The sequence below is a fragment of the Pteropus vampyrus genome, unplaced genomic scaffold, assembly GCF_000151845.1.
Source record: "Pteropus vampyrus isolate Shadow unplaced genomic scaffold, Pvam_2.0 Scaffold85, whole genome shotgun sequence".
NCBI lineage: Eukaryota > Metazoa > Chordata > Mammalia > Chiroptera > Pteropodidae > Pteropus > Pteropus vampyrus.
In genome coordinates this window covers 5,637,116-5,651,813 of record NW_011888866.1, presented here as the reverse complement: position 1 = coordinate 5,651,813, position 14,698 = coordinate 5,637,116, and the positions used below count along the sequence as shown (strand labels likewise).

Genomic DNA, 14,698 nt, shown 5'->3' with positions numbered 1-14,698 from the left:
ATGTGGCAAAAATGCTGATTTCCTTTCTTAGACTTTAGAAAAGCAATCTACATCTAAAGTAAACAAATAATAGTGGTACCAGAACCACCTCTGGTGCAGATCAACAAAATAAATTACATTAGCATATGATTTTATAAGTTCCTGGGAGGTGATATACCTTCTACATCTTTATATAAAGAGGTGTCTTTCTATAGATAAGAACAGTTGGAATAGTAAGAATACAAAGTAAAAAGGAGTTGCCTTTTCCCATACAACTGCTATTTTGGCTAATGACAATATGGCTCTGATTCTCAGAAGAAAACAGCAATAGCTAAGAGTGTATCCCTTAAACTGAAGTCCTATTAAGACCAAAAGCCTCAACTAATAAAGTATCTTGGCAAAACAGGGAAGAAACTTGGGAGCAAAAACCTTGCTTTAAAGTATGTTAGTGTAATCCAGCAGTCCCAGAGATCAGGACTGTCTTCATGAATAGAGGACTAACATGTCTAAATGGAATAGGTCTACGGTAGGCCTGGAATAGTGATTCCTAGAAACATAACTGTACTTGATAGGGTATTCCTGATATCTCTAGATGTTCTTTTCCTTCACGTTCCTCTTAATGAAGATGCTTGAGCCTCACATCCAAATTATTTTTTAAGATAAGTTGCCAATATTAATATCAAATATCACTATGAGTCAAATATCTAGTTTACTTCCACTGGTAAACTTCTTGAAACACAGAAGTCCTTTTTTCAAATTATCTTAAAGAAACTAATATTTTAAAAGGGAGAAGAGGGGACAAAATAGAACATACTATAAAAGGAGAAAGGGCAGAGTCAGACCATATGCACCCCACTAGATAGTACCTGAGCATCCTCCAAAAAATTCTAGTGCTCAACAGTTTGAAAAACATTAGTTCCAAGCTTAACTATAGCCTTAAGATAGATAAATTACTTCAATAAGCAAAAATATGTAAACGAAAATCCTCAAGAGTCCCCAAGGAAGATAAAAGTGAAACTAAACCTAAGCTAGAGTGAGTAGCTTTACCCTGTGAAAGAAGACAGTAGATTATCAGCGTCTTTCTCATACAAAGGAGAGCTAAGAGGAAGAATCTGCCACAATTGCACGGTAACAGAACACATGATTACATGTATTATCCATGATTACAGAATAAGTTAATTTATCTATTGGAGAGGAGAAAAAAAGGTTTCTGTAAATACTTTCTGACTTTATGTAATTAAACACATGGCAAGCAAAACTACTATATATAAAACACTGAAACAATGACAAGATTTAACAGTAGAGTGCGACTTCAATTATTCAGATATTTAATGCAAATCAAATGTATAAAACCATAAAGATCACCTAAATTTTCTAATTTCACAAATTAGAGAACACTGACTTGACCAAGATCACGTAAATAAAATCAGAGCTTGAGTCTAAACCAAAGTCTTCAATTAGATAACCAATAATCTTTCTACCATGCCAAGATATAGTTCCCTCCTCAGGGAGCTCCAGAATAGCCAAATATAGGACATCTTTCTAGTGAAAGACTAAAATGAATGACTGACTTAAAAAAGCATAATCAATAGTACTATTATATGTAAAAGAAGAACACATCAATGGAAGGGAATCTAAAAGAAAGCAATGAAAGAAGTAAAACTGGCAGTGTACATCCAAAGAACATGATCAGAACCATGAACTTAATTGTATGCTATTCCTTCATTCCATAAATATTGACTGAGCACTTACTAGGGCAAACACAGTGCTAAGCTGGGGAATACAGGCATGAACAACACAATTCACAGAACACACTGTAGTTCACATATGACTAATGAGTAGAGAGGAAAGAAGGTAGGATGAGAGGAAAGAAGGAATTTGTTCTTGTAGTGATGAACACTATTAAGAAAAACAAAGCAGGATAAAATACAGAGTGGTAAGAGGAAAGAAGGATGCTAGTTTACAAAGAGTGGTAGGAAAGATTTCTCTGAATAGATGACATTTGAGCAAAGACTTGAATGAAGTGAAAGAGCAGAGCTATGTGGTAATGGAGTAAAGATGGGGAAGGGTTTCAGGCGGAGGAACTACAAGTTCAAAGGCATGCATTGTGTACTGGAGAAAAATCACTGGGGCTACAGTGGTATAAAGAAGGAGGAGAGTGAGAGCTAAGGTAGAAGAATAGAATCTAGAACACAGAAGAGATTCCAAAACCTTCGTTGAATTACTGAAGATGTGTTCAGGCAGCTAGCAGGTTATAATCTATGTGGCAATCTCTCTCTAAAACTCCTCTATGATTATATCTTTTCAAACTACAGTATTCTCTATTCCCTTTCGGGGGGCACTGAGTAATGGGAGGGGAACTTGCCCTTCTGCCATATATTCTCATCATTTCAGATCTTTTTTAAAAATAATACCTATCATCTCTTCCCTAATCTCCTCAATTATTCCACTCCCATCCATAGTTTCCTGCTTCTGTTACTTTTCCACATCCAAGAAGACCTGAGGATCCAAACCCCTCCTCCAAGTTCCACTCCCAGGCTCCACCCATCCAGCTATGGCTAATCAAAGTAGTTTTGGTCTCCCTTTCCCTGTGGGTAAGTGGGTACTGAGACTTATCCTCAGTCTCCCTCCCACTTAGATTTCTAATAAAGCTGAGGTACTGCTGCTCTGCTATAGCAAAGTGTTTGATTGCTTTTTGATTTGTCTTGAGATAATCTCAACTTCCAGAAGAAAAAGAACTTCTACTCTAGACTTGATACTGATACACTACAAATAGACATGAATAGTTATGAATAGTCATGGTTGATGATGAAGTGACAAGAATTAGAAAGAAGACACCAAGCACCATCTTATCACTTTATAGTTTATTAAAAGAAGAAAAGAAAAAAAAAACAGCATAAAATAGCAAAGGTTTTAATAAAACCAATTCTTAAATGTTCACAGAAAGTACAGTTAGGTAAAATCTATTTGGGGACTTTAAACACATACAAGTGAAGTTGAATAACCATGTCTCAGAAACATCACTCAATATTAAGTTGGACAAAGTGACCTCTAAAGTCTCTGAACATAAACTATGTGAAAGGCTCACTCAGTTTGACAGGTGAGAGTAAATTATTTGTGAAACTAAAACATAAGATTTTGGGAGTCAGGTATATGGCCAGAACAGCTTTACTGTGGGCAAATAACATCTGTTTGTACATCATATATTAAGGAAAAAATTAGCCAAGCTATACTCAAATAACAACTGGGTCTTTGCAATCAATCACCACACAATTAGCAGGGATGGTTCCTCAAAGATACTGGCCCAATATGTTCTCATAACCAAAATATCATGATTCATTAGAAATTAGAACAAAAAATGTTATTTCTTTACCCTTGTACGTGACTATCAAGTGTCCAAATCTGGACTACTCTGTGTAATTAGATCCAGCAAGATCAAACAGAACTAGAGAAATTTAAAGGATAAGGAACATGGACTATGAATATTGCTAATATTCAGCATGACAAGAGCAAGAAGCAGCAACTAACCATTCCGCTTATTGAAACACTCGTTTCCTTGGCTTCTAGGATACCATGCTCCCAGCCCTTTTACTTTTCTTTCCACTCTGCAGTGTTTGCATCCCCTCCTGTACCTAACTCTTCAAATGTTGACATTTAGGGCTGTCTCCTAGGCCCTCCTCATGAACTTCACATAACATATCCAAAACTGAACTTAAGATTTCTCCTCAAATTTACAGCTTTTCCAGTATTCCCTACCTCAGTAAATGGTCTCAGTAACCTTTCAGATGCTCAAACCAGAAAAGTCATACTTGATTCTTTCTCTTTATATCTCCTACATATCAACCAAGTCCGTAAATTCTGCCTTCAAACTATTTCTCAAACCTATTCACTCTCCTTCAGCACTTCTAGTACCACTATAATCCAGGCTATCACCTCCCATGAGGATTAGTACAACCGCCTCCTAACTAGCCTCAATGCATTCAGTCTTATTCCCTTCCAAACTATTCATTCACAGCCAGACTGGACTTTTTTTAAAGCTTAGAGTTACTTGCCTTTAAAAACCTTTCACAGCTAAATAAAAAAAATGTCACCATGACTTACATAAACTCTGACAGATCTGGCTCCTGCTTACATCTACAGCCTCATTTGAAACCTTTCTTCCTCACATTTTTAAGCACTAGTCATAATGAAATTCCTTCAACTCCATGAATATGCCATTTCTCATCTCTATATCTCTGCACATGCTGTTTCCTCTATCTAGGATACATTTCTTCCTCTTTTTTGCCTAACCAACTCCTTCTTCAGTCATCTTTTCAGGATCAGTTTAAATGCCATTTCCCAAGAGTGCCATTCCTGGATCTCCAAACAAGATGCATCCCCTTGCATTCCCATAGCAATCTTCTGAACATTCCTTTCTTAACAACAGTCACAGCTGTCATCCCTAATCTAATACTTGTCTTTCTTATGAGACCAAAAACTCCACCAACAGCAAGAACCTGTCTTGTTCAGCTACTCTATTCCTGATGACTACTAAGGTGCCTGGAATATATTAAATGCTTAATAAATATATAAAACAATAAAAAAGTTAAAATAAATTAAAATATAAAATTAGACAGTAAAGTATGGCATGTTAAAGCTACAGAAACATCTTTTATAGCTCATATAAAATTAAAGAAAAGGAAATGCACAACATGTGTTCATCTAGAGATCAAAATTCTATTTAATACAATTTGTGGTTTATGGTTTCTTAAAAAAAAAAGACAATGAAAACTGCTATATAACGCAACTACTTGTACCATACCATCACATTTTTATATGCATATGATTTTTTATATGCTAGACTTTATGTTTATATTTGTCGGTTCAGTATTATTCTCCCAGTACAGACTGTTTTGGAACCTAACTAGTGAGGAGTAATTATAATTTAAGATTTCAGAGATTCATGCAAATTAACAACTTAATTTTATCCCTATGTACAGTATCAAAAATATCTGTCAGCCCAAAGAAGGAGAGAAGGCTCCAAAAAATCAGAGAAGAGGTTATGATACAACCAAGTAAGGAATCTCAGTACTCAGAAGCTATTTCAAAAAAAAACTTTATATATAATTATGAACAGGTTTTTAAACATATTTATCAGTTTAAAAATATACTAATATACAAGATTTCACTGATGCTTAATAAAACAATATAAACAAGAATATTATAAAACCGATAAATGAAATGTATCCATTCAATACAGTTTTAGGATTTTCGGATATCATGAAATAGAATATTTAAATAACCTTTAGTCATAAAAAAAAATCCTTGCTATACTTTTTAAAAAATAGTTCAACAACTTACATGAAGCTTAATCACTTGAAGGAAAAAAAAAACTGGCTACGAATCCTAATTAAACCTTAGCTAGAGTGCTCATCTCACAAAAAACCCAACTGCGCATGCAACATTTTAGTACAATTGAAGAAAATGATGGATGGACTTTCTACTACTAAGTATTTACCTAATTTCTGACATTTATTGTCTAGGTCATCAACTCTAGAAACTCTGACATTAAATATGCTATCAGATACAGCCTGTTTTAGATTGACTTTTAGAAGAATTGATGTATCCAAAGAATTAAAAATAGTTGGAAAAACACTTTTACACTCTTCTATTCCATTTTCGAAAAGGGAGAGAGAAAGCTTGGTTTAAGGATTTTTTTTCTTTAAATCATTCTATCTTTTCCACATAAAACCTAATTAGTACTTAAAAACATATAAAATGTTTAAATCTCATGTTAAAATCATATCTAAGAAGCTAAGCTCAGAGCAAACATCAGCTCTCAATTTAGATTCTTAAATACAAAATTAACATGAACAAAACATGGCTCTTGCTTTTTGTTATAATTCAGTAATTCAAGTAGCCAGTGTCTCTTCAAATTTTTTTAATACATATTTGTAGGCTTTTAATTTCTGTGTAAAGACGAATTAGGTAAGAATAAAGAATATCACATCTTAGAAAATATACAGCTGAAACATAGAGCAGTGTGAAATATACTTAATAATATATGCTAAAGGACACTGTACCTGACATAAACTAGGTACTAAATAAATACTATTTTCCTTCAGGAATTTTTGCTTAAATTTTGTTGGAAGAGATTTCAATACCAAATCAGTATTTTTCAAAATTTTGTTTTTCCACATCCACAACAACAACATTTTTACACAACTCAAATTTATTCTGCTGCTCCTCTTTGTGAGCTGGCATCCATTTGTGCTCCCTGGACTCTTACCTCTGCTTCTTAAATTGTGCTGGCCTGTCTATGGAGTTAATAGTATCCTAGGTTTCTGCTACCCTGCCCATGATATGACAAAGATAAAGCCCAAGACACTTCCAGACTAATCCAACTCCAGTCAGATCAATCAAAGGACATATCTATGCCTTTTTCAGGTTATGTGGGCCATATTCTTGATATCTTCATATTTGGGGAGAAGGGAGAACTTGAGTTCAAACCACAAAGAAAACTTTAATCAAATGTCTGATCATTTCTTTTAAACAATTCGTTCTAAAAAGGCATTGGAAGAACTATCTTTTCAAAATTAGAAAAAAACAACATGGAAGTTCTCTAAAACATCATACTGCACTTTAAGAAAAAATTGTGGTATCTTCTATACTATATACAGATCACATAGTAGGTAGAAACAATTTTTGATTAACTGATTATATATCCACATAATTAGACACAGAGGCAGGGGAAAAAAGTTTATTACTGTCTTGATAGTGTTTTGATTTTTTTTTTAAGTTTAGTTACTTGGGTGCTACTATTTGTAGAATTTTAAAGCCAGAAGGGGCTTAAACATTATGTTGCCCAAAAGTCAAGGTTTTACTAATGAGGAAACTGAGGCTCAGAAGGAATCTCTAGGTAACTAATGTCATGTCAGAAGGAAACTCTATTCAGCCTCTGAATTACCACAGTACTTTCTCTACCCAGGTTATGACTGTTTCAATATCTGTATTATTCTTCCTATAAAATCACAAGTTTCTTTACTAAGTGGGTTCCCACTCAAATGCAAAGTTGGTAGTTGTGAACACCAAATCTATAAAAGGCAGTAAAGTTAGCAAAATGGTGAGAAGTTCAGAAAATAAAAACAAGATGACTGCCCAAAAGTACATAATTTGGAAAATAAAACATGAAGAAAAAAGTTTAAAATTGTATATACACATAAGAAAAAACATAATTCAATATAAGAGTATATACATATTTCTTACAAAAAAGATAAACTGTATTATATCAGAGTTCTCAGATATTCTACTTATTTTTTTAAAATACAACTATGAAGCAGCATTTCAGAAAATTTACATAAGTTCTATTAGGAAGGAGGAATAGTGGGATGATCCCTTCTGCTTCTCTTCAACGACGGTTGCCAACGAAAGGCATAAATTAAAATATATATACAACATTAGAATTTCAGTATAAACTATACTAAAGATCACTACTCTACAATCTTGCAATGAAGTTTTTCTCCTGCTATCCTAATACTCTTGGATAAATCCGAGAGATATTTATCCTAAACTTTCATTTAGATCAATAAAGGACCATAATGATATTCCATCCTATTATATAGAACCAAGACTTAGACAATATAAAATTTACATTTTATGAAAGTCACATAAGCAAAATTCCTAATGAAACTGCAGTATATTGGTATTACACAAGCCTAAAACACATGACAGCTAAGCCAGAAACAGCAGAATATGACATGTTATTTACTAGTATCAAAGAAGAATAAGGAAAAGGAATCACAACAGTCCCTGGTACATCACACATTTTCACATGAACAAAACGACTGAGAAAGAATAAATTTTCCACAATTATTTTTAAAATCCTGCATTGCACAAAATGACAAATCTGCCTACTACTTACTGATTAAGAACAGTTGCTAAAGAGGATAAGATATTACAGACTATATAATACTTAAGCTGAAAATCAATTTCCCACTATTTTAGTGTACATTATTCATCAAATCAAATATGCCATAAGCAACTCTATGGTGAGGGCCAGACCTAAACAAAAGTATTAGTTATACTTCTCCTGTCAGCCCTTTATGCTTATAAATGTTGTATTCCCTTCATAATGTTTCATTCATTCGCTCATTCAATATAACTTAAATGACCACCATCAATGTAAAAAAGGTGAATACAACTCAGGGTCACTAAGAACAGAGGATATATGCATGTAAACAAAGTTATGATAAAATTAATAAATGCCACAATAGACATACTTATTGCAAAGTGAGCATAGAAGAAAAGCAATGCTCTCAAGGCAATGCTCTCAGTAATAACTCAAGCATTCCATTTATCAGAACTTATCCAAATGAATTTCTAAAATTGAGAAAACATTCTTAATTTCTCAGCAAAGCTAAGTATTTTTTTACCCTAGTATTTATTATCAAAATATTTCAATATTCTAATGAATATAAATGAAGCATGTTTCAAAATACCTATCTTTCCTCAATAACTGTAGCACTGGTTCACAGGATACTTTTATTTTCAAACAACTTTAAACTGTATTTCAAGAGCAACAGTTTTTCATGGAATTCTTAAGAATAGACTTTGGGCTAAAGAATATTGACATTTCTTCATTGGACATTAACATCTGTAAACCTGGGATGTGATACACCCTTTCTTCTTAAGGAAATCTGGAAGTCAGCCTGAAGCTTAGGCATAAAACAGCACAAAAGATGACTTTCTTACTGAAATGTGTGTGTGCGAGTGTGCAGGCGTGCATACACACACACACACACACACACACACACACACACACACACACACACGAGGCTGTGCTAGCACCCAGAGATACAAGTCATAATTGTCCAAATAAGCAGAACCCTTTTCAAGTATATTAATCTTTGCACAGTATTTACTGAATTCTGTAATTTATTCAAGTATACTGATCTGATTCTAGGGGACTAATCTCCACTATATGGTCAGGAATAACAAATCTCTACTTGATATTTTTTAAAAGATGAAAATTAGATTATAAGTCTAGCCACAATACACAAGATCAGCACACATTCTATATAAGTTGGACTACAGCTAACCATAGCCCAAAGTCACCTCAAAACAGTATTCATAAAGCTCGGTCTTCCAATCAACACATGCTGCTTTATCATAATCACTTTTCATTTGTATTACAAATTGTTATTAATCAAATAACCAATAATTTGTACACAGATGCAAATTTTGTTTAGGAGGGGTTGCAAGGTACCAAAACTAACTTTTTGCATATGGTGGAGGAAAAGGAGAGACTTAGCAAGAAATGTATAATTATATCACCCAAGTCATTTTGTAGGTCTATTCCAAAGAAAAGGATGTTGGAAGGTTGTTACAAGGATCATATTTAAGGGCACAAATTCTGAGACAGTGTGAATACACAAGTATAAGAATTGAGACAAAATATCTGAATTTGGATCTATTCTAGAAAATGTAACATATATGTGTGTATATATGTGTCTATGTGATGTGTGTGCATGTATAGTTAATTAAATAGATTTGTTAAAAGCACCTAAGATGATCACTTATACAGAGCATGAGATCTCTGGATTCCAAGTCCTTTGCTGAAGGCCTCAGAAGTAAGTTCTCCATCCTTAGAATAGCTATAGCATTTTATCACTAAAGCATGATATCATATTTTCCTCTTATACAATGACTTACGCACAATTTGCTGCTCCTTTAGATCTATGGTTGATTTATGTTTGTATCACCAACAACCTAAACTAGGTAACTTTTAACTAGCAGTCAATAAATATTTTTGGATAACTAAATAACGGCATACACTCACACACTTGCTCTTTCTGTCTTATTGACTCACACGCACAGGCTAAAAACAACGAAAGGAGGTAGAGATTTGGTTTTGCCACATGTTCAATATGAATTATGTGATAGATCTAACAAAACTCTAATGATGTAATAGAAACATGGTACCCAACTGAAGGTAGCTAGAATCCAAATTTTTCCTTTTAGCTGTCACACCATATTTGGAAGGTAGTATTAAATTTATTTTGAGATGGTCACTAAAACCTTAGGGAGACTTACTGATTGCATATTATTTCATGGTACTAATAAAGAATGGGTAATTATAAATTACCTGAAGTTAAGGGTCACTAAAAATTTTATCTATAAAAGAGACCATGAATGAATCTTTTTTCCCTCCTTCAAACCAAAGTATGAGATTTTATAACAAGTATGTACTTTTTTCTAAAATGGTCATTACTTTGTAATATGGAAAATAAGTAGTACATTTATTTCCACGTACAAATTGTTTCATAGCATTTCTTATTATATGATTTTTCATCCATTAAAATCTATCTTAAGCATCTGCACTGAAAGTACAAATAATGGACATACTAAATAATAGCCAGGTTGCCTGCCTGTGAAGAATAAAAACACAGTTATAGTAAAATAAACAAGAAATACACACATGAAAAGAAAGAGAGAATGAATATAATGCCAATGATACAGATAAGTAACTTATAAGTTCAGAGGAAGATACAGATAAAGCTTCAAAGTAGTAGAACTTGAATTGTGCATTAAAAGATGATGAGAATTTATTTAAGATAAATGACACGGAGAACAAACTGTACATGGTTTAATTAGCAATCAGAAGACCATTTTGGGTGAAACACAATGTTGGCAAGTGGAGTAAAGTTAAATAATAGACTAGAATTAATTTACAGAGACTCTTGAAAGCCAAGTTAAGAAATATGGCTAACAATCATTTATTGAAGACTTTAGAGCAATAAGCTGACATAAAAAAGGAAGCATTCAAGGAAGAGTCATCTTGTAGTAGTAGTACATAGGATAGCTTTAATGATAAACGGCATGGAAGCTGGGAAACCTATGAGGAGATGAATAGTAAATCAGGATTGCACCAGTAGAAAAAGTACAAAAGGAAGAGATTTACTAATTACAGCAGACAAGTTAGAGTGTCTGACAAAGAATAAGACTTTTGTATCTAGATATCCTTAACAGACAGAAAGATAAAAATATAGGGTTTGAGTCAGCCAGGTCTGGGTCAAATTTGTGCTATATAATTTTAAAGACATCAATTTCTTTGAGCCTTAGTTTCCTCGAATATAAAAAGATATTTAACTCATTTGGGTGTTGAGAGATTAAATTAATAAATGCATATAAAGCATCTATGTACCTGGAACACAACAGGCACTAATTAATGTGATTTTTACCTCTGTCCCCTGGCTCCCTGTTCTTTATCCCTTAACAATTCTGAGAATTGAGCAGTATAGTAGGCAATCTATATACAAGTTGTCATTTTAGAGCTGATAAAATTGAGTTAATAAGATATTAAATGATTTATTCAATGGCAAACAACCAGCTACCTTCACTGTTGGTACCAGAAGACAGATATATTGCTCATAAAACACATAAAAAGTAGTGAAAAACTATAAACAAAATCTTCTTTAAAGACATTTCCTCTAATACAATAGAGGATCTGATTTATAAATTTAAAATATATAAATGATCGTCTCTTTAACAATATAAAAAGGGCAATCCATTTTAAAAGAAAACATTTTTTAATGTATATACCAAATTCCAATGTAAGCTGAATTTCCAAATGGGGACTTTTCCATTTAAAGAAGGAAAATTAAGGGTATAAATTTCTTATTTTAACTTAGATTGACTAGAGGAGAACTTCAAACACAGTCAGGAATAAATTTACTTACCTTCCATGAGCATGAAAATCTAGACGTAAAAACTGGTCCTCATGTGAGACTGCTCTTTTGGCACGCTGGTGTTTTTGGTGAAATGAATCCACATCATAAGATAATCCTTCATAATGTCTAATGTATTTAGTTAAAGGATTTCCATACTGACCTATGAAAAATAAAGTTTGAATTAGTATCATCTTGAAGGCCCATTCTAGTTCTAATATGATTCTATGATTATTCAAATATCTACAAATATATGTGAAAATTTTCTAACTGACTTTAATACTTTATTTTCACATATTTTCTTAAAAATTTAATGGGAATTTCAACCATACACAAAAGTATGGATGTTAGCCATAGATTTGTCGTAGATGTCTTTTATCAGGCTAAGGATGTTCTCTTCTACTCATACTTGCGATAAAAACTATCAGGAACAACTGTGGGCTTTTGTCACCTAATCTTTCTTTATCTATTAAGATTATTATTTTTTTTTTTTTTTTAGTTTATTAATATGGCAAATTAAATTGACTGATTTTCTAATGTTAAACCAATCTTTCATTACTGAAATAAATCCCACTTGGTCATGGTGTATTCTTTTATAATACTGTTGGATTCAATTTGCTCTAATTTAAAATTTTTATTTATGTTCATGAGAGACATTGGTCTGTAGTTTTCTTTTCCTGTACTGTCTTTTGTCAAGTTTTGATATCAGGGTAAAAAATGAGTTCAAAAGTTATTACCTCTTCTTCAATTTTTTGGACAAATTTACGTAGAATTGGTATTATTTCCTCAAGTGTTTGGTAGAATTCACCAGTAAAGCAATCTTGGCCTCTTCTTTGTGAAAACGTTATTAACTGCAATTTCTAGTTCAATATAGATTTATATGTATTATATATATGCTACATAATAGCTATAATTTCAATTTCAATAAAGTTAAAGAGCTATCCAAGTTATCTATTTATTGAGTCAGCTTTGGTACGAATTTGTCTATTTTACCCAAGTTGCTGAAGTTATGTAGATAAAGCTGTTCATAATATTCCCTTATAATGTTTTTTGTATCTTTTGAATCTGTAGTGATATTACCTCTCTCATTGAGAATCCACATATTCTCTCTCTTGTTCCTGATCAGGAACATAGCTAGAGATTTATTGATTTTGTTGCTCTTCTCAAAAGAATCAACTTTGATTTTCTTTTAATTTTCCTTCATTATTCGTCTTCCATTTTGTTGATTTTCACTTTGGTCTTCATTATATCTTCTGCTTACTTTGAGTTTAATTGCTTTTCTTTCTTTAGTTTCATAAAGTGAGTTCACTGATTCAAAACATTTCTTCTTTTCTAATCCAGGTTTTTAGTGCTATAAATGTCTCAATACTGCTTTAGCAATATCTCTCAGATTCTGTTGTGTTACTATTTCATTGTGTTCAATATACTTTTTTTCCCCCTTTTGATTTCTTCTATGACCCATGTGCTATTTGGAAGTCTGTTAGTTTCCAAATACTGAGGATTTTTCAGTTAGCTTTCTGTTAATGACTTCTAATTCAATTCCACTAAGTCAGAATATATATTTGTATGACATCAATCCTTTTCAACACACTGAGACTATTTGATGATGCAGAATATAGTCTATCTTTGCAAATATTTCTTGTGCACTTGAAAAGATGTGTATTCTGCTGTTAATAGGTAAGTGTTCTGGAAATGTCAACCTCTGTTCTTATGGAGTTAACAAGGTCAAGCTGGTTAATTCAAGTCTTCTCTATCCTAATTTTATATCTCCTTATTCTATTATTGAGAGAAGGGTATTGAAATCTTTTATGATTGGGACTTTGCTATTTCTTCTTGTTCTTTGTTTCACTGATTTTTGAAGCTGTTATTACATGCATAAATGTTAACAATTATTATGCCTTTTGGATTCTCTCCTTTATCATTATCAAATGATCTTTATTCTTTGTAACATTCTGTGTTCTAAACTCTACTTTGTCTGATATTAACATAGTCATTCTTTTTTTACCAGCATGGTATATTTTTTTCCATCCTTTTAGTTTTGACATATTTGTGTCTTTATATTTAAAGTGACTTCGTTGTAAGCAGCAAATAGTTGGATCTTGCTTTTTCATACAATCTGATAATCTCTGCCTTTTAACTGGGTATTTAGATCATTACATTTCAAGTAGATATTAAAGTGGTTAGGTCTAACTTTATCACCTTGCTATTTATTGCTCTTTGTCTCATCTGTTCTTTGTTCCCTTTTCCTTCTTTTGGACTCTTTTTTATGATTCCATTTTATCCCTTCATTGGCTTATTAGTGAAACTTTTTGTTTGGTTTTTTTAGTGGTTGCTTCAGGGTTTACAGTGTAACTTATCCTGGCCTACCTTCAAGTGGTATTATAACACTTAAGGTATAAGAACTTCACAGTAGTATACTTCCATTTTTCTCCTCCTAGCCTTTAGGCTACTGCCGTCATATATTTTACTTACGTATATCTTATAAACCCCACAATACATTATCACTGTTTTGTTTTAAACTGACAATTATTTTTTAATATTTTATTTTTCAATAAGTTGGCATACAATATTAGTTTCAGGTGTACAACATAGTGATTATGGATTCATAACATGATCACCCCAGATAAATCCAGTCCCTTATAACACCATTGTTATTATAATATTACTGACTATATTTCCTATGCTAGACTTTATACCCCCATGACTATTTTGTAACTACCAATTTGTGCTTCTTAATCTCTTCTCCTTTTTCACTCATCCTCCCAAGCCCCCACCCATCTGGGAACCATCAAAATGTTCTCTGTATCTATGAGTTTCTATTTTGTTTATTTTTTTATTTTGCTCTTTAGAGTCCACATATAAATGAAATCATAATGCATTTGTCTTTCTCTATCTGACTTACTCCACTCAGCGCAATAACCTCTAGGTCCATGCATGTTGTTGCAGATGGCAAGATTTCATTTTTTTTTTGATGGCTGAGTAATATTTCAGTGTGTGTGTGTGTGTGTGTGTGT

At 32.7% G+C, this 14,698-nt stretch overlaps 1 protein-coding gene across 1 annotated transcript in view; it reads right to left on the bottom strand.

Annotated features, from left to right (window-relative positions):
* The window catches only part of ADAM10 (ADAM metallopeptidase domain 10), a 110,556-nt gene that overhangs the window by 68,993 nt on the left and 26,865 nt on the right, over nucleotides 1-14,698 (bottom strand). Inside the window, exon 2 of the mRNA XM_011363422.1 lies at nucleotides 11,697-11,847. Coding sequence (XP_011361724.1) covers nucleotides 11,697-11,847 — 151 coding nt within the window. The remainder of the gene's footprint in view (nucleotides 1-11,696; nucleotides 11,848-14,698) is intronic.